General features: G+C 48.5%; 1 protein-coding gene across 1 annotated transcript in view; it reads right to left on the bottom strand.

Annotated features, from left to right (window-relative positions):
• Positions 1-686: 686 nt before the first annotated feature.
• The window catches only part of GAP43 (growth associated protein 43), a 60,975-nt gene continuing 41,882 nt past the window's right edge, over positions 687-19,779 (bottom strand). The window contains exon 3 of the mRNA XM_075436865.1: positions 687-6,692. Coding sequence (XP_075292980.1) covers positions 6,604-6,692 — 89 coding nt within the window. The 3' untranslated portion in view covers positions 687-6,603. The remainder of the gene's footprint in view (positions 6,693-19,779) is intronic.

The following is a 19,779-nucleotide window of genomic DNA, read 5'->3' as shown; positions in this document are numbered from 1 at the left end:
TCTTAGGGGCTGAAAAATATATTCCTAGCTCAAAACTTCTGGAGTTCCCCAGTGAACCTTTATATCCAGTAAGGAATCTCATACCTTTAGATACACTTGCACAAGGTTGCCCAATTGTCTAAAAGAATTGATTCCATTTTGTACTCATTTTTCCTTAAAAATGCCGACTGCTTTCCTGAACGGTGGCCCACGTCACCATTTCTACACCCGAGCAGATTCCCTTACTTGGAGCATCCCAGGCCCAGCATTTTGCCATGGACATTTTTCAGATATGTGGTGCCGAAGCACACCTTCCCTCGGTTCAGCCTGGTTTCAGGCAGTGTCTAGACAGCCACACGCCAGCCCTTCCCGGGTCAAAGAGCGTCTACAGTGATGTCTGTTTCTTATTACATAAATACCTAGTACTTCTGCACGGGGAGACCATGTCTTGCATCAGACCTGTATCTTCTAGCTCAATAGATATTTAGCAACAGTAAAAACATACCAGGCCATTTACTTCACCCTTTCTTTTTAACATAGCTTTTTACCCAGACAGAAGAAGTCGAAAGTATTTCTTTCCACAGTAATAGGACTTGACTGAGAAGGTCAAGAGAGAATGGAATGAGATTTTCTGTAAAAGCATTGAAATCCTACACAAGGGAGAAACTTCTATTCCAGGAGCAAATAATTGCACACAACTACACATATCTATAAGTGAGAGACTTTATTTGAACCAATTTTTCAAATACAGACATCTGTATTATTCTCACTTCTCGGGAATGTTTTCTGCTCATTTTTGAAGCTTGCAACCTTAGGACAATATTCAGGACATATGTGTACATTAGATCTCTGCAGATGGACACATTCATAATGCACAAGTACAATGAGTGAGAGACTCTTTCCAGATCCTCACACAAGAGCATCGGAAATGGGCCGCTCTAATCGTCAAGTTCTGCTCGTATTAGCTTCCAGACACGTCACAGTTCTTGATACTCTCTAGGCTGTAGCCGCCTTCTTCAGGCCCCAATTTACTAATGTGTTACTTCAGCTGTATGCCAGTGTAACCCCTCAAAATAGGGCTTAGGTGATGCACAGGGATGTGTTTCATTCATTGGGAACAGGCATGAGCAGAAAAAACAAGCTATTGGATGAACGGTTCACCTAGGATTTTTTTCGTGAGAGTAGTCTAGGTCTTAGGCTGGGATTTTTTTTGGGGGGAGTGACCAGTGGTTCTGGGTGTGTAATACATGAATCTTGATGTTCAGAGTACACAGGGGACCTGTGGACTGGGCCCCAGCGAGGTGTCTCTCCAGTTGGGCACCCCAGACGTGAGCCACCGGGGTCACTAGCCTGTTCTGCAAATCTCGACCTCGCCTCTTCTTCCAAGTATTGCTCAACAGAGGAATGTAGTAATAAAGCATTGTAGGTAAGAATGCAGGCTCGCACATGACCTGAGATCAACACCCTGAAAAATGGATAGAGGATAGCGCTTTCAGGACCACCTAAATGACTCGCGATCTTCAGTTCCATTTTGGAAAATGATTGGAGAATTTTAGGCCTGAAGCCCCAAATTCGCTGCAGAGAGGAGCCTGGACATCCTTCAGCATCTGGGCCTTAGGAGCTTATGACTCTTTGAAAGCCAGTGAAATGTGTGCTCACAAGTACCCACGTCACTTAGGTTATTCTGAAAACTGTACCCTATATACATATGGGTAGGTAAGGGGCAGACTTTCACAGGCACAAGTGGCAGTTAGACATGTAACTCCCATTGATTTTTTTTCCCCCTCGGGGACCTGGAAAATCCCCCCCCGAGGTGTTGAATCCTCCTCTCGCCTTACTTTCACACCAGATTAACACCACTGGTTCCAGTGGAGCTACTCCTGAGTTACCCCGGTGTGAGCGAGAGGAGGACCAGTCCTGAGGTGCTCTAAATATCCAGTGAAAGTGCTAATGTGGCAATGCGGAAAAGCAGGGAATCTGAGCACAGGCCTGGAAGAGGACCCCCACCACCACCCCCGCGCCGCTGAGCTGCAGGTGACCACCGAACGGACTTCTTAGCCAAGAGGGGCCACAAAAACATTCACTCGGACCCTTCCCTCTGCCTCTGCAAACCACAGACGCTCTGTTTCCTTCCTAAGACAAAAACACCAGACCTTTGGTACAAAAAGCTTCACGTGCTAGTTTGCAGTTCAGAGAGCACAGAAAAAAAGAAATATCTCTGGTGGCGAGTTTGGTATGCACTCCCTCTTTCTTTTTTTCTTCTTTCCTTTCTTTCTAAACCCCTCTCCTCCGGTCATGGCCATTTCTTTCATTTAGAGTAACACAATCCCCAAGCGGTGGTGTTTACGTTGTCACCACAGGTGAGTTCCTTCTCGCTAAGGCCTCTCACGGGGCTGCATTAGGGTTTGGGGCTGGAAAACACTGGGTCTGAAGGGATCTCAGCAGGATGCCCTTCCCCTCCCTTTTGAATGTGGCTCGCGGTGGAGCTTCTTGGCTGATGCAACCATTGCAAGGGTTGTGGGTTTTCATACGCTATCAGCGCAGACAGTCTGTGGATGCCACAAGCATTGCAAAGCAGCCCAAATTCATGCGAATGACCTACTGTGTCGACTGGGGGTGTTAGGCTGGGATTTTTTTATGCTTTTCCAAGGCTTAGTCTAGATGAGGTGAAATGTCAAGAGCTGGCCTACAGCTGGTACGAGCATTCAGTACAGATGTGGATCACTAGCCTATCTTACTACAGAGGCACAGAAAAAGCCCCTCTTGGACTCTGAATTTTCACAGCACTGTACGTGAGGTCAGGCACCATATTCCCAGTGTGAGCAATTCTGACATGCCCTTCCTTCTCCGTAGAAAAAGTGACAACCACAGACACCTCCAGGCAAAGCTATATCTTCTTCAGGGAGAGCGGATTAGATATATACTCCCTGGGGAATTCGTGTTGGTTGTTGCATCAGGAGTAGCCGAAAAGCTCCAACTACTCTGCTGGACACTCTTTGCTCCACTCTTTACTTCTGGGACCTCCTGCCTCTTGTGCTGCTCTCAGTTGACTTGGCATCTTGCTAGAAAAATCGCTCCTCAGATACCCCTGTTCTCCTTCCAGTTTCCATCCCATGCTACATCCTTTATACTGTTTCCTTCTAGTCTTCTAAAATCTGGCTGAAGAGGCAACTCAAGGAAATCCAAATGCTTTTCTCTGCTCTCTTCCTGTACTCTGAAGACAGCCCAGCTTCCTATACAGATCTTGTGTATTACACATTAAACCACTGCCTGCTCAAGGCAGGGTTTGTCTGTGTGCTCTCTCTCACGCTCTCTTTGCCCTGACTCTCTGGCAGGATCAGGACACGGTACAATAAGAAAGATTGGGAGTGCTTGGTTACAGCTAGTAATTTTACACTGGAACCAAGGGAGAGGAATTAGTATTTAAATTATTTAGGTTTGCAGTTCGTAACCACATACCCCGTTCTCTTTGTGGGGGAAAAAACCTAAACACAAAACCCAACCCTTTGTTCTCTAAGCAACATGGCAAAGTATGTTCTTGCGAACGGTGACAAAACGCGCGATGCCCCAGCCATCAGCCAAGGGGGAGGCAACATGCGAAATACAAAGATAAAACATCCCTGGGGAGAGAAAAATGTTTCTGTTTTCCGAGGAGGGAGGAAGGCCTATGTCCAGGAAGACACGAGAGGCAATTTTCTTTTCCTTATAAAGTTAAAAACAGTAATAGTAAAGTGGAGGCAAGATTAAAAGTTTGGGGTCTGAAGTCAGAAGAGCAGGGAGACCACGCAGTCTTGGCAGAAACAGGCAAGGCAGTCCTTAAGAAAACTCTTGTAAATGGTCATGACAGGAGATGAGGCTAAACAAAAACCGTGCTCTCTCCTTCCTGCCTCCTTCCAAACACCTCTCCCACAGATCCTGAGAGCTGAACCTCAGTTCTCTCGACTCGGTGCTAGAGACACGGGGCGTCAGCAACGCCCGAGCCGGGCTGGGCACCTCGTGTGCTACGAACAGCAAACATACTCTACGTCTCTCCTCCCTGCCCCTCGGCCCCCCGTGTCCATCCAAGCGCTCTCCCTCCCCAAACACCACCCACCCCGCCGCTGCTGCCACGGCAGGGACAGGCAGGGGGGTGGGACCTGACATACGGTCCAAGCAGTGCCTGATGTCCGCGCTACATTTGCTGAATTGAGGTCAGGCTGGAAGGTGTCTCAGGGTTTACCACCCATCATGACATGGGAATATTAGCATATATATCGTTTATGAAGTATGACACAATACCTATCTGTCAGTCAGCCCATCTTTCTACCTATTTAGTCTGTCTAATCTACTTTAGCTAGCTACGTTTCACTATCTCTATCAGTCATCTATTGCTCCATATTACCTAATTTCTTCCTGTCTCTCTCTCATCTTTTTCACTCTAACCTTTCTTACTCTAGCTATACTCCCCTCTCTCTCCCTATCATCCATCTATCCACTTGAAAATCTTTTCCCTCTCCTCTCTCTAATCCCTGTTTTAAAAATCTCTGTCCAATCTCTCTCCCACTCTCTCTTTCCCTCTCTTTTTTTCAAATCCTCCCACTCTCTTTCTCTCTTACTTCTGCACGACGCCAGGAAGCACATGGAAATGAATCCTGACGCGTTTTGATGGCACTTCCAGTGAGCGGTCTACGTTCAAACCGATCATCTCCGAGGAGACACCATTCATCTTTTCTCCCTGTTTCCAACAAAGAGATGGAGGAGAACAAAGGAGTAGGGCAGGGAGGGCCAGCCAGCCCTCTGAAGGCTGTGGGGCTGCCCCTCCGTGCAGCAGCCACCAAGGGACATTGGGGCTGTCAGCAGACCCATCTTTTTGGTGTTACTGCTGTGAGGCTAACTTAATCGTGTCCCCGCAGCATTGTACGGCAATCCTGCAGGCTCCGCTGGCTGCCATTGCCAATGCGGCCAGGAAACCACGCACAAGCTGGTGGGAAAGCACGTGGTAGTAATCGGGGCAGGGACAGAGCAGTAACTGGGCTTTTATGAAAGCCGAGTTATTACTGAATACATTTCAACTGTTCGCTCTGGCAGCTCATAAGCAGAGCAGCCGACCCCGTCGGCTGGTCAGGCTCAGGGCCGGGCGCCTGTCAGTCCCGCACCGGGACAGGCTGGGTCTCGCGGCCGTGCAGTCGGCGCGCGCCGGGGAACATCCCAGACCCGTGGAAGGCGGCAGGGGAGGCTGGCGAGGTGGTGCTGGGCCTGCGCCACACTTGTAGCTGGCTGCAGCGCATGGCCACAAATGAGACCTAAAAGCCCTGGCCCTCGTTAGAGCTGGGTGAACCGTCCCGGGTTTTGCCGGGGAGCGGGAATGAGGTATTTGTCGAAGTGCCGTCAACTGGCTCTTACACCACCAGACCTTGTCCTGCCCACGTGCCTATTTATTCAATGCATTGGCCTAATTTATTTTGCCAAACAGAACACTTTTTGGAGGGCCACACTATGCTACTCAACGACTTCTTCAACTCCAGCCCGATGGGGTGAGCATCGCCCTGCTGCCTGGAGGAGCTCAGGCCCCGGGACCCTGTCCCCTCACAGCTCTTGGTGCACCCCTCGGCAGGTGTCGGACCTTCAGCATGGACCAAAGCCGGCCCGTCTGCTGGCTCATCCCTGCAAGGTCACCATACGTCTCCAAGTCAGGGCCTAGAGGTCTCCTAGAGGGCTGCTTGTTTTGTTCTTTCCTAAAACTGATTTTACTTCTTTCCTTATCCATATTAGTCAGTGCTAACACCTCACTCAAAATCCAAGCCTGCTTCCCTTAAAAACCCCCTCAGCAGCGCCAGGGAGAGCGGTCGGTCACTGACCGGTGGCCGTGGAGCACAGCGGGGCCATGCAAGAAGTGACCCACCAAAGACCGCAGGCCGGCAGGGTGTATGGCAGCATAGAAATGCGACACGGTGGTATTAATGATCATTATTCTCATTTATTATAATTATTGTTCAGTTTGAAAAAGGAGCCTGGAGCCAAGCATTACGCTAATTGGCACATTACTTTTTGTTGTTTTAGTTCTGAAAACAAACTGGGGTTTCATATTACTTTTCGTTCATTTGTTTGTTGGGTTTGGTCTTTTTTTTTCTTTCGTTCATTCCATCACATTGAAAAAGGAAGAAAAGGAATTTTTTTTTTTTTCCTCTTTTGTTTTAACTCACTCGGTAAGTCTGGACTCCTCGGATGAACGTAACATTGCACACACACACACTTGGAGAAGAGAGAGAGGAGAGAGAGAGAGAGAGAGAGAGCGCGCTCGCGGTGGGCAGACAGACACACGCACGCGCCAGGTCAAAGAACTCTGATACAGTGCAAGAATTTTCCCAAAATGATTGGATCATCATTACCAAAAAACTCGCCATAACAACACCAAGAAACAAAGAAATGTTTAAGCCACACTGTTTGACTGGGATTTTTCCTGCTTTTTTTTTTTTCTTTAAATGTTTGCCACACAGAGAGAAAAAGGGTTTAAGTGGGAATGGGAGAGGGATGGACAGGCTCACAGATGTGAGCAGGAAGCGGGGAGATCGAGATTGGGGTGGGAAGGAAGGATAGAGGATAGGGGGAGGGAGGGAGGGGCAACGGGGAGTCATTTCTTAATGTTCAGGCATTTTCTTGGTCCGCCTTGCTCTCTTCTTCTTTCACCTCTTCCTGCTGGGCACTTTCAGTAGGTTTGGTTTCTTCTACAGCATCTAGTGGGGAAAGAGATTGTCCAGGGTTAGTCAGCCATGATCTAGAGCACACTGCACGTGCACACAGCCATCACATAACGGACTGCGTGGCTTCAGGCTTCTCTCTCCCCAGAGTGACCCGGGTCTCAAAGTCCCTGGCATTTCTGCAGCACTGAAAGAGCGTGCCAGGGTTCAGCACAGCAGGCAAGTGTGCAGCTTTCACAAAAAACTCCTGCCCCACCAGAAAGCACCTGCAACTGGAAAGAGCTGCCTAGCTCGCTGCTGGTGTGGCAGGCAACCACCATTCATTTCATCAGGCGCACTGATTAGAGTCTTGGCTTACCAGCTAGATCACACACGCTTTCACTGAACCCACTGGCCGTGCCAACCACTGCTGAAGTGTTGCCCCTGAATTACCGCTATGGATCCTCCCAGCCAACACTTAAAGAGGTCACAAAGAGAAAACTCCACACACACTTGAAGCTTGCAAGACCCAGAGGGAAAAATTTTATAACTTGTAACTCAGACTGCTGTTATGCTGCACAGAGATCTACAGAAATGTCTCTAGCTTTCAAGAGCGGGAGCCTTCAACCAGGAGGTTGTCACGTCTCTCCAGTTTTCCGGGCTCTCCTTTCAAAGGCAGAGCTGCCCCATGGGGAAGCAACGGGTGTAACTGGAGGGTGGCTCGGTCTGCCTGTCAATCAGACACCTTGTTCTGGCACACCGTTCACCTGAGAAGTTAAAATGAATGCTAGGAGCAATCCCTCAGCAATGAACCAGACAGGGGATCAGAACTGAGGGGAAGGCAGAGGCAGCCAGGAGGGACAAGGCAAACGCAGAAGGGTCTTTGGGCACTGTAGTGGCTGGTCAGCTCCATCGCCATCTCTCCCCATTCCTCACTGACTCTCCCTCCCACACACATGTACACACAGACCATGGAGAGGCCAAGCAAGCAGCATCACTCCAGACCTGGGATAAAGGACAGGGAAAAGAAACAAGTGCTGATGGGCTGGGTGGTGTGGGACAGACCACAAGATTGGTATGCCATGTACCTCAGTGCTGGCACTCAACACACCTCCATAGCATCACTGTATCTCTGGTGGTCATTCAGAGAGGACTATGGGGTCCCGGGACAGTTCCTGGCTTCTCTGATGGGCTATCAGATCACATTATGCCAGCAAATAAAATGCTCTCTGGCCCCGAGGCCAGCTGGCACCACACAGCTCACGTCCATATGGCTAAACTCTCTCACTCTCCAGAACGGGGCAGCTGTGTCTGGGAGCTGTCTGGAGCAGAGTTAGTTGGCGTATTCAAAAATCACACCATGGCCCATGCTGTCAGCTTAACAATACAGACATTCACTTGCCAATGTTTAGTTTGTGAGGATTAGCATCGTCACACCCATGCTTAGCAGTAGTGAGAATGTTAACTGGGATGTGAAACTTTCCTTACTGACACTGTTTGTGCATTTTTGGCCTGGTCCATTCGATGCCATCAGATGGCAGACTTGTATTTGCTTCCAGCACTGGCAGTAGGTGCTGCATTCCTGCTTCCGTCTCCCCCTCCGCTCTTTAGCTTAACTTTTAAATATGTTCCTAGGCACCACTTCCATATGGATCACCTTTAAGATGGATGTAACTTCTTATTCTGAATCATTTTCATTAAAAGCTCTTCTTCTGGACCTTCAAATACTTTTTGTCTTAGTAAACTCTGACTGTTGATTTTCCAAAAGCAAAAAGTCTGTAGGAACATCTCCATGGCCTAAGCCCCTGCATCTGCAAATCCCCTGTCAGCAAAAACATTGGTGGACTTTCTTTCCCTTGATACTGAACAGCTAAACAGAATGCTGCTCAAGGACTCCTTCTATAAATGGTACAGCTACAGCCACAAACCAAAGACAAAATAGGCTACTGATTAAAATAGGATATGAGTATTGTTGCAAGGCAAAGCAGGCCAATTTGCCCTAGTTTTGTTAATTTTCCTGAATGACTTGATCACAGTCCATTAGGGAGGGGAGTTCTTTTAATCCTGCTCTTTTCCAAGGCATTCACAGCAGAAGACACATTGAACTATGGAGCCAAGAGCAGAATCCCAATGCACGACCATCTACCCCTAAATTTGAGCCAAAAGACTGTCGCTAGCCAGCAGCAAAGCATGCTTTGCTATAAGGCTCTAATAGATCCTAGTAAGGCAAAATTTCTGTTTTTTCCACACCTACACAAGATGAATGAAAGATCAACAAAGGATGGGCAATGTGGCTTCAGGAACACAAGCCCTGACACTATATTTCATTATGTTTAAAAATTTCTGTGTCTTCCTACTGATAATATGCACAGATTTTACCCAGCAGTCCCCAGAGCCTCCTCAGAACAGCACCACAGAAGGACCGATAATGCAGCAAGCACAGGGATGGACACTGGATGGCTGCTGTGATACTGAGTGCCTTGCCCAAGACATACAAACTGCTAAGTCACACAGATGACCCCGTTACACCAGCTCCTAAAGTGGTAGGCTCTTGGCAATTGTCCTAGCGAGATGGGCAGGAAATATGGTTGCACTCAAAGTAGGGGAACTGGCAGCCTTGGTGACGTGGGGTGGCTCACAATGCTTCCTGTTCTTGCTCTTAGAACAAGTAGGCAGGTTGAAACACAATTTTCTGCCATGTTTTGTTCCCTGTTGGCTCACCACAGTGGCAAATCTAATTTCCAGGGAGTGTCCGTGGTGCCCAGAGATCTGTGACTGGCAAAGGAACTGCGTGGGGGGTGCCTCGATGCTCCCGTTGCTCTTCTCTGAGGAACAGTTAGCGGTGGGCAGACGACTCTGCTGACGCAGACCAGGGACTGCACTGATTTCTGCCGTGGCTGAAGTAGCCTGGACTGACTCTGAGGTCATGGAGCAGCAGAAAGGATTTAAAGTCACTTCACCATGTATTCCAGAGAGGAATCATAGAAACCAAATGCTGGACACATGGCGAACTAGAGCAAATTTTCACGACTGTGGATGTCCCAAGTGTGAAGAAGAGGTCTAACTTTCTGAATGAGAATCATCACAGAAAATTCAGCCAGCCACTCTTCCTCTCTTGTCTTGCACAGTGTTGAAGCCATAAGAGGAAACACCAAATGCACTGCTGCATCCTGCTAAGCTATGTTGTTTCCTAGCAGCTTTAGCAGCATTTCACTGATCTTTGGGACGAGGGAAAAGAAGCAGCTTGGTGTTATTACATAGTAATGAACTTTAGCAAGAAGTAATATCACAAAGGATAAAAAATTCAGCACAGAAAAATAAAGTTCAAGCTGTGACACTGCTAAACTACAGCAGTGAAAAGAAGAGGATTCTCTCTGTGCAGTGGGACCAACGCAGCACAACCCTGCTGACATCAGGGCCAGTTAATAGCAGTTTCTGATTCACAAGGAGAGGTGAGACAGTTTATCTGACTCACCCTTCACCAGTTTGTTTGATGCAGGCTTTTTCTATGTTATGTTCTCTGGGGTTTTCTCCAGCCTACTTTTTAAGTGTCCCAGCAAAGGAGGGCAAGGTATCCCTGGGGAGATTAGAAGATAGCTATCCTGGGGATTCCATACATCATAGAGGGTATTTTTTACGTTGCTTTTTTCTAGTCTTGATTTCCCACTTGCTTGAACTCTGGGCTGTGGCACCTGTTGGTTTGTAGTGGACAGATACAGTTATACAGACAGAACTGCACAGCTGTGGCATTTTACATTCACTTTGCACTGTGTTGGAATAGGTGTAAAAGGTGATAAAAAAGCAGGTGAGAATTCAGGGCATTTAGGCAAAATGTTCTGCCCTCTGTTTGAGGAAAAGAAGCATTTAATCCTGGGTGGCCAAATTTCCACCTGTCTAAAGCTGCCTCCCTTCTGAACATGCCAGCACTATGAGTGCTCCTTCCACAAGGTTAGAGTCCCCTGTGTCCACTTGTGAGGGAGACAACAAGCAGGAGGCAGTGAGGTGTATCTTAAGATGGGCCTGGACTGGGGCAGCACTGAGATGTATATGAAGAGATCGGGAAACAGGAAAATTGAAGTGGGAGCAGATGGACATCTCGCCTAACTCCAGACATCTACACAGAGACAACTCCAGATGATCTTCTCACCCTCTGCTCTCTTTCTAATCTGTGGAAATAAACATGACATTTCTAGGACTTTATTAACCTGACCTATTTAGATGACGACTTTAGGAGAAGAGAAGTTGCAGCCTGAGAACACCTACATCTTTAGCCAGCCAAGGTGGAGATAGATACCCACATTTGTTCTAGAGCATTCCAGCCACAGAGCAAAAAGAAGAGCCTGAACTCACAAAATGAGAACATAACATGTGCACGCGTGGAGGAAACAGAACAGGATGGGAGACTGAGCTGCAATATGAAGCAAAACGAGCTTGAAGAGGGGCCAAAAATAAAGTCTGTCCTGAAGGATAAAGCAGGAACGGCTAGGTCAAAAGGCTAAAAAAACCCCAAAAAGAAAACAAGACAAGACCAACAACAAAACCCACCTCATTTGTGCTTGCAGTCATCACCTTCACAGTTGTTTTAACGCACATCAGGCATCACTTGCACTGTTCCTGGTTATTCCAGCCTTGTGGTGCCCCCCAGACACAGCTCTGAGATTTTAGTTTGTTTTGCAGATTTGCCTCTTGATTCAGTTTTTTGTAGTTCATGCTGCAGTCCAAATCATCCTATAGCATGGGATAATTCTGCCACGGAGACAGGCATCTGTGGGCTGAGCTGCCACCAATCTCACTTCCATCTAACACCCTGGATGGAGCAGCCAACTTAAGAAACCTTTTGGGCAGCCTCAGACAAACCTTAAGCTGCAACTGCACAACTGCTTAAGCAATAGGGCTGCGTGGTGGGAGATGCTGAAGTGCTTTTGCTTCCCAGCCGAGCGGCCTGTGTCACAGATGTGCTTTGTACCCACACCCCCAGCCAGTACCTGCCAGGCAACTGCCTTGCCCATGGAAGAGAAACAATATGGAAGGGAACTACAAGTCCTTGCTGAAATAGGGTCTTAGAGAGCTCCTGCCCCTCAGCACTCCATTTATTTCCTGGAAAGGGTGAGAATCATGTCTGTAAGCCCTGCTGGGGAGCACACGCCTTGAACATATGCAGTTCTGGTTGCTGTAAAGCTGAAGCAGGCAAGCAAGCAGCAGTTTTGCTGGATGGTGGTACTTCCAGCTGCCTTTGCCTGTGCTGTGCTCTAATGGCTGAGCGTGCAGGCTCCTCTCCAAGTCTCTCCACTGCCCTACATTAGTGAAATTAGGTTGAGTGGATTTCCGGGTAAAACACTGTCTCTTGGGACCTGCCCAGCTCCCGTCTGACTTGCCAAGATTAATTAAATCAGAGCAGACATCAGCTTATGACCATAGTAGCAGCAACCTCTCTGCTGATCATTTCTTTTGTGGCTGGTGGCTTGGGTTTTGTTTTCCTTTTCATCTCTGTTCCACTGCAGATCTTTAAATTACCACAGCCGATGCCAAGAGAAGAGAAATTGCACAAACACTCTAGGATTCTACTACAGATGCAGGGATTTTTCTTTTGCCACTTTCCCACTGTTTGCATAATTATTGCTGATATTGATTGTGCCACTAGAATTCTCCCATGCCTTCTTGTGAAAATATTGCCCAAATCTCCTCAGCTGCTGCTATTTCTCTAGCATTTCCCATGCTCACTCCTTTCTCCCTCTCTCCTCTGCCAGCTACAGCTTGGTCAGAGATGGGACTTTAAACCTGTGCTTCATCTGGTCTCCTCTTTGTCCTCTCTCTATTAATCTGGGTTTTGCTGCCCTGTTACAAGGACCCCTTTTCTGCCCCAGAGATGAATCTGTTTAGAGAGATTTTTTGGAGGGTCAGAAGCACTGGAAGACTTAGAATCGCTAACCTGAGCCTCTCCTAGTTTTAATGACATTTGGATCCAGATTTTGATCCAGGCTTCACAGCTTGATTCATCTGTCCCAATCCATCTGTCCTTCTAGCCAGCCAGAAGCCAATTCCAGGCAGACGATGGTAGGTCTGAAACTGCTGAAATGAGATGCAGTTCAGGTTCAGAGCTGTTGCTTATACAGTTCTCTTCCTGATCCAAGTTAGCCCATTGCAGTCAGCCCTACGATGCGTCATATGCACTGCTAAAATCCTACGCCCTCCCCACGCGCTGCTTCTGAAAACTGGCAGACTTATGGTGGTCCAGCAAAACACTGAGAAATGAAGGAATTGGGCATTTCAGGTGAGTGGCTGTGTCTGGTCCAGGCGACTGACTTGCGTGATTTCTCCGAAAGCCCTGGTGAATCTCTCACTTGCTACAGATGGACACGGCGTACCACCTGCTTCCTGTGAGCCCTCGGGGTCCTGGTGGGCACATGGCACCTGGGAAATCTGCATCTGCTTGGCAAACCCTGCAACAAGGTGGTGGGGAGGGACGTCCCCACTGCAAGTAGCAGGCAGGAGGTCCAAGGAAGTTTCCCAGTAACTACTGGAAAGAAGCAGTCAAAGCAGCCTGTTAAGGTTAAAACAAAAAGGTGAATACGGCCACAATACGTGGTGGTTTGGGCCTCCTGTTCCTGGACTGCCTCATGTTTGTTTCAGCACCATATATGGCAACCTCAGTTGCTCTAGCAGAGAGAAGAAAAACAACTTCTGCCAGTCCCATGGATGATGACATTGGTCCAAGCTTGGATGGCTGCCTCTTTTTGTGATCCTACTAAATCCTCAGAGGAGAGCCAGCCCCAGTTCTGTCGCCCCAGCTGCCTTTGCGCTTTGTCAGGCTGAAGAGCCAGTGGCTTAAGGGATTTCCTCTCCCTCTCCTCCCGCGGGTGCCTTTCTTTCCCCAGCACCACCACGGAAATCCCACCCTGCGTCGGCATCCATGTGTGCAGTAGATGGAAAGGCAGGGAGTGGTGGGAGAGACGCTGGGGGAGCACAGCGGTGGGGAGGGGGATGCCGAGGGGAGTCAGGCTCACAGCTCCATTGCAAAGCATCTTTCACAGTGTCTAGACACCAGCTGCCAGGTTGCCATGGAAACTCCCCAACTTTGGCTGACTGGAGGGAGCAGGGAGGTCTCCAGAGAAATGGGAGTGGTGGAGGAAGAGGGTGGAGAGAGAAAAGGGAGGATGGTCCTTGTGAATGTGAGGTGTTAACCCTGTTACAGCTACATTTGCAAATATTTTTGCTTCTTGCAGAATGGGAAAGAGGCAGCTCTCCTTCTTTCTTTCACTGCCATTTCCTTCCCGAACTCATGGATACAGCCAAGCCTGAAGGATGAGACAAATGACATGCCTATTGTTGGCTGGTCATTTATTCCTGCCTATTATCAGCACTTTTTGGCCCAAATGTCCTGTGTACAGTACCTATAACGAGGCAATTGCAATCCAGGTAGGGTGAAGAAGCCTACCAGAGCGGTTAGGTTTTTGGACAGTGAGATCTCCTTTAACAATGCCTCTTTCTTGGCCACCTTCACTGCTACAAGCAAATGCAGCTCCAGGGAGAACAGGGTCCTCCCACCTGGCAGCAGTGTGATCTGTCACAGTGCTTCTGTGGGGATGCTTTGTGTCACCAGAAAGTGGTGGGCAAGTGGTAGGCTGTGTAGTATAGTGGCCAAAGGGGAGATGAAAGAGCCCTTTCAGGATGAGGGTGCCTTGTAGGCAGATGTTTTGCACTGGTATTGAGTGGCCTCCTGCCAGAGTCAAAGGTGCTGACCTCGACAGACTCCTATCAAGGCTCCACAGTCTTTACAGTCAGGGAGCCTGAAGTGGAGAAATGGGAAGTGACTTGCGCAGGCTCTTCCCAGCCGTCAGCTGGGGTCAGAGCTGGTCTGATTCCAAATCAGTTGCTCAGCTGCCCTGCAGGAGCAGAAAGGCTCCCTTCAGGAGAGGTTCCAAGCTACCAGTCTCTCCATCTCTGCAAAAAGGATGAGCCAGAGTCAAAGAAGCCTCTGCAGACACTCAGACCATAGTTCTTCAGTATCCACTACTTGACTTTCTAGCAAGGTAGAGTATTGTTCTTTTTAGACACAATATCCAGATCATTCTGGATATATAAGATAAACCAGGATATAATATCCAGATCACACATTTATGATGAACTCAGACCTTTTGTGAACATCAAGAGCTGTCTCCATTGTGACCTTCCCAAATTGCGACAGGTGGCCAGCAATGCAAGTATTTATGTGCTCTTCGTCACCACAACAAAGGCCTAATTCACAATCATGGAGGTATTTTACCCTTGTGGCATCCCAGTGAAGAAATAAAAGGTTTTTATCAGAATCTGAGAATGAGCAAAGTATGAAGAACTGGGCTGTGGTCACACAAACGCCCAGGAGGCTGAGTCGCCTTGGCTTTTCATTCCAGCATCTCAACCAGCCACTTTGCACACAGCAGCACTTTCATAGGTGTGGTGCCCTGGTCCTGTGATTTCTAAAATTCCACAGTCCTAATTTCAGGCCAAAACTGAAGGTGCAGCAATCTCAGCAAAACTCCCCCCCCCCCCCCCCAAAAAAAAAAATCACAGGAAGGCAGGTAGAAGAAATGCATTCATTACTTCACCTGAGGAATACCTAAGCAGAAATAACCCTGAAGCTGTCCTTTACTCTTCTCCTCCCCTGCCCCTGTTGATTTCACATAGGTCCTGCAGACCAGAAAGGCTACTCTTTTTAATTCCTTAAATACCTTGTGACTCGAACAGCTTGAATGTAGAGGTTTTTACTTGCTTCCAGCTGTTGAATATAGCAGTTGGCAGCTGCTCTTGGCACACATGTTGGAAAACAGGATGTCCCCATCTCATGCGACAGTATACTTTTGTGTCACCCTTTTTTTCCCCTTTGCTGTGTTAAGTTCTGGAGGATGGTTTAGAAACAGAGGGCCTGTGAGGGGACAGAAGGACAAGGTCCTGATAAGATGTATCGATTTATTCTTTAACCTCTCTAGGGTGGCTGCCCTGTGACATCATAGGGGAGAAATCAGAAAAAAATATAAGAAGAAACAGAAATACCCTGAGTAGATCATGGCCAAGTGAGCAAAATGCAGCTTTGCTGAAATGACTGATAGTGATTCCTGTACAGCCAGAACATTTCTAGCAAAGCAATTAGTTCAGGGAGTGAAGCTTATGGCACTTTGGGGATGGAGGTTTGGGTTTGGAGAGGCCTGGCAGATGCACTGAGAATAGCACAGCAAGTGACAGAAGTTTGACAGACAGATCAGATCCTCAGAGGTCTGCCCATCTTACAGCCCTGCTGATCAGCCTGGCAATTGTGGTAGGATCAGCAGGGGGACAAAAATCAGCCCAAAAGCATGGCAGACTGCTGGCATTCACGCACTGCTGATCCTGAAATAAAGAGGGTTAAGGAGAGGAAGGAAACACGCAGAGTGCTGGAGCCTTTGGGTTCTCCAGCTACAGCTCCCACCTCATCACACAGGACCGGCTGTGAGGCTGGAGTTGGCCAGGGAAAAGAGGCCAGAGGAGGAAATCTTCTATAATGCAGCAAAAAGGTCTAGAAATTCCTTCAGTGCATCCAGAATTAATGCACCGCTCCTCCCCTGGTACTCCTCCCCCGTCAGCTGTCGGTGGCAGGAAAACAAATTGCTGCAGCCCTTACTACAAACCACGCTCCCGCCTCCCTTCCCCCAGCCCAAAAGACATGTGCCATTCATAAGCTGCCTGACTGCTGGTCTCCATTATTAAAGCCGAGAAGGCTGATAAATTGGGGATTCATGGAGCCTGCAAGCCTCCAACAACCAGATTGCCATGGAAACCGGAGGCAGCCTCCATCTCCAGCAGAAATGATATTGATCTAGCTGAAGGCAGGGAATTACAATCAAGGAGAGGATATAAAATGTCTCTTTTTCTTCCCTTTGCCATTCTCCCATTTTGTGTTTAAATGAAGGAGAAATTTCATTTAGAGATCATTAGTTTGTTTCTGTCCATCATCATACACCAAGGCTCTGCAAATTGGATGCTAAAATGAATTAAGTGCCTGTTGTCAGGCCTTCCACAGCCATCTTGTTGATAACCATTCCCAGCAGTCGCAACATCAACAACACCCGCTCCTTGCATCAAAGATACTACTAATATTTCCCATACGCACAGCTGGTGTGCACACACGTAGGATCCCAACGTGTTTCGTGCAGAATGGGCACTGAAACACAGCCACTGCTCTCCAGGAGGCAGCTCAGGCTCAATGAGATACCCACTGAAGCTCCTGGGAGCCTTTGCTTTCAATTTCAACACACCTTATGACAGCCCAGACATAGGAAGAGGCATGCTGGACTACGAGCACTTATGGGGAAATCCCCACTTCGAGACAACATGGAGTAGAATTGCTGGTGCAGAGCAACCCTCCCCTCTGCCCAAACTCCCCTGTCTGGGACTGCTTAATCACAGCCCTCCAGGGATGGAAAGAGGAGGTGTTACAGCACCCGTCCTGCAAAACCGGGTGGGCAGCTGGACATTTTCCCCAGCTCACACTGCAAGGGCCAGATCCTCCTTGGTCTGTCGCCTTATCCCTTCGGTGCCCGTGAGAAAGCCTAAGGGTTGGGAGGCAAAAAGCCACAGCTTGGCTTAAGGTGGGAGGTCGGACTGCATTGTCACCTCTGGCACCCCAAGAATTCTCTGTGGCCAAAGGCGTGGTGATGCTTGCCCAGTAAGTGCTCAGCCCTGGGGGGAAGGAAGGTGCAGGGCAGCCCTGCGCCTGGTGCTGGCCATCTGCAGAGAGCTGAGCTGCACAGTGGGAAGGAAGGAGGGAGCTGCCTGGAAAAACTTTCACAAGTGCTCTTTTTGCCAGAGGCAGTGTTTCTTGTGAAGGCAGCAGTAGCTAGCATCCATAATTCTGATTTTAATTCAAATCTAGGATTTTTTTTTTTTTTTTTTTTTTAAACCCAACCTTCTCCCAGTTCAGGAGGGACTTTCCAGCCTCTGAACTTTCTGAGCACCGCGCCAAGCAAACTGGTGTGGCTGTTCCAGAGTAGCCATCTTGGTTCAATTGGCTTTTCACAATAACAATTCAATCGGGGGGGTAACGGCCTTGACACGAAGGCACCCAGCGGGGCAGCTGCAAATGCTGGGGAGAACTCATAGGGGCGCAGCGAGGCACCCCCATGCCCTGCGCACAGCCAGCCATGCCGTGGCAGCATGAGGCCAGGCTGCATCACCTAACACCCTGGAGCAGCAGGTATGCCCGGGTTGCCAATGGCAAAGTCAAAGCTCCTCAGTACTGTCCACTACGGTGGAAAAAAGTACCCTTACGGGATGCTAAGACAGTCCTTTCCTGAGCTAGCCTACAATGAGAAGGCTTCTCTCTTTCTCATCGAAGGACATTTCAGCACTGCTGCGGCTGTCCCCTTTCTAGCACTGCCAGCCCAAGGTGGCCCTGCCCTGGCTGTGGGGCCAAGCAGTAGCCCCTCCTCCATTACCTCATGCGTAGCCAAAGTCTGCTACGAAGCCCAGCTCTGCACAGGTCCACAGAAGTTGTGAGTTACCACAGTTCCCACTTGCAGAGTTTCTAAGGTTTTGGCCAAGCTGGAGCAGCCTATACTTTTGGCTTGGACACCATCATTTGGACAATGGCTGTCACAGAAGAGAGCCTTATCTGAGGCATGAACCCATCAGGCCGGAGCTGCTCTGAAATTGCACTGAGGCATAGGAAATGGCACTCCACCATTTCATGCTCATGTTGTCTCCCCTTGTCCTCTGGCTGATTTTATTTGCTGTAAAGGTCCTTGGCTCGGGTCTCGCCTGCTGGTCACAGAGCGGTGTCGTGAGATATCCACGTGAATGAACACATGTCTCTTCCTCTCCTCCTGGAGCTGTTCCACTTCCATAAATCATTAAATATGCATTGGGCCAGAGGAAAACATTGGCTTTGTAGACCGGTGGTGAGGGCACTCATCTGGAATGGGGGAGACCAAACTCCACATCCTGGCTCCAGCAAATAATAAATAATTTATACAAAGTGGAACAGCAGGAGGGATCCTGGGGAACTTCGTCCAGCAGCCCGATGGCTTGCTTGCAAAGCTCACTGGATTTCAGCTTCCTGCAGTGAGGCATGGGCCCACCTAGTCTTCTCATCCCTTCAGGGAGTACCTCACCCTCATGTCCTAGCTACTCTAAAAGCAGGCAAAGGTTTCTCTTACTACTTTAATCTAAAAACCCCATCATTCCTGGTACTGGTACATTATGCTTGGTTTTGACAAATTAAAGGGTTCTTTAATGAAAAAAAAGAGTTTCATAGAAAAATTCCAGCCTGGCAGGACTCAACGGCCCTGCATGGAGGCAGTTCAAACTGCAGCTAGGCTTGACTCCTCTGTTTGGTAGAAACACATGTATGTGTTTTGCTAGAAATGAGGACGAGAAGTACTTGCATGCTACATCAGTTAGGAACAGCTGGAATTTTCTCCTTGTTCCCTGATGTAAAAATCAGTGACTCCATCCATCTTTCTCATAGTCATTTGGCTTCAGCCATGAAGAAGGTTTCTAGCTTGAGGCACAAAGAAATGTTTTCTTTCTCATTTTGTGTCTCTTTATTGAGTGCAGTGAACAATGCTGCGTTAGTATCTCTTGAGACCAAAGTCTGCTGTTCATCTAGAGAAGCGGTGCTGCTCAGCAGCAGTGCTGTGTATTTTTCCCCCTGCCTTCCTGCTGGGCCCCAGGTGTTTTTGGGAGAGGTTGTGTCATGGACAAGAGGTCAAGTTCAGTCTCTGTGCCTGGCACCGTGTTTGGCCACACTAAGTCTCCCAATGGGGGCTTGGTGGTAGTGCTGGGATAGGTTTATGACAAGAGTACCTTCATTCCCAGAGATAAGCTCAAAGGAATGTGCCAAAACTGTTGCACTGCTGAAGGATCTCTCAGACACCCACTGGTCCCACTGATTTGCAAACCTGCATCACCCCAAGCGCCCATGCCAAATAGCAGGAGCTGTACTGTGGGACAGGCGCAGGACTGAGCAGGTGTGGTACAGGGTTAGGAGATCTAGGTGACAGTCATGCCTGCTCGCTGTTTGGCAGTAAAGAAGTTACTTCCTTTTGCCATGCTTTCACCATCTGGATCCCTGGTGTACCAGTTGAATAACCGACTGTGAATGCAGATAAATTGCTGCTTGTATAAATTGTAG

Source organism: Opisthocomus hoazin, chromosome 1 (assembly GCF_030867145.1).
Source record: "Opisthocomus hoazin isolate bOpiHoa1 chromosome 1, bOpiHoa1.hap1, whole genome shotgun sequence".
In the NCBI taxonomy this organism is placed as follows: domain Eukaryota; kingdom Metazoa; phylum Chordata; class Aves; order Opisthocomiformes; family Opisthocomidae; genus Opisthocomus; species Opisthocomus hoazin.
The sequence above is the reverse complement of the archived record's forward strand: the minus strand, read 5'-3'. Positions and strand labels throughout refer to the sequence as shown.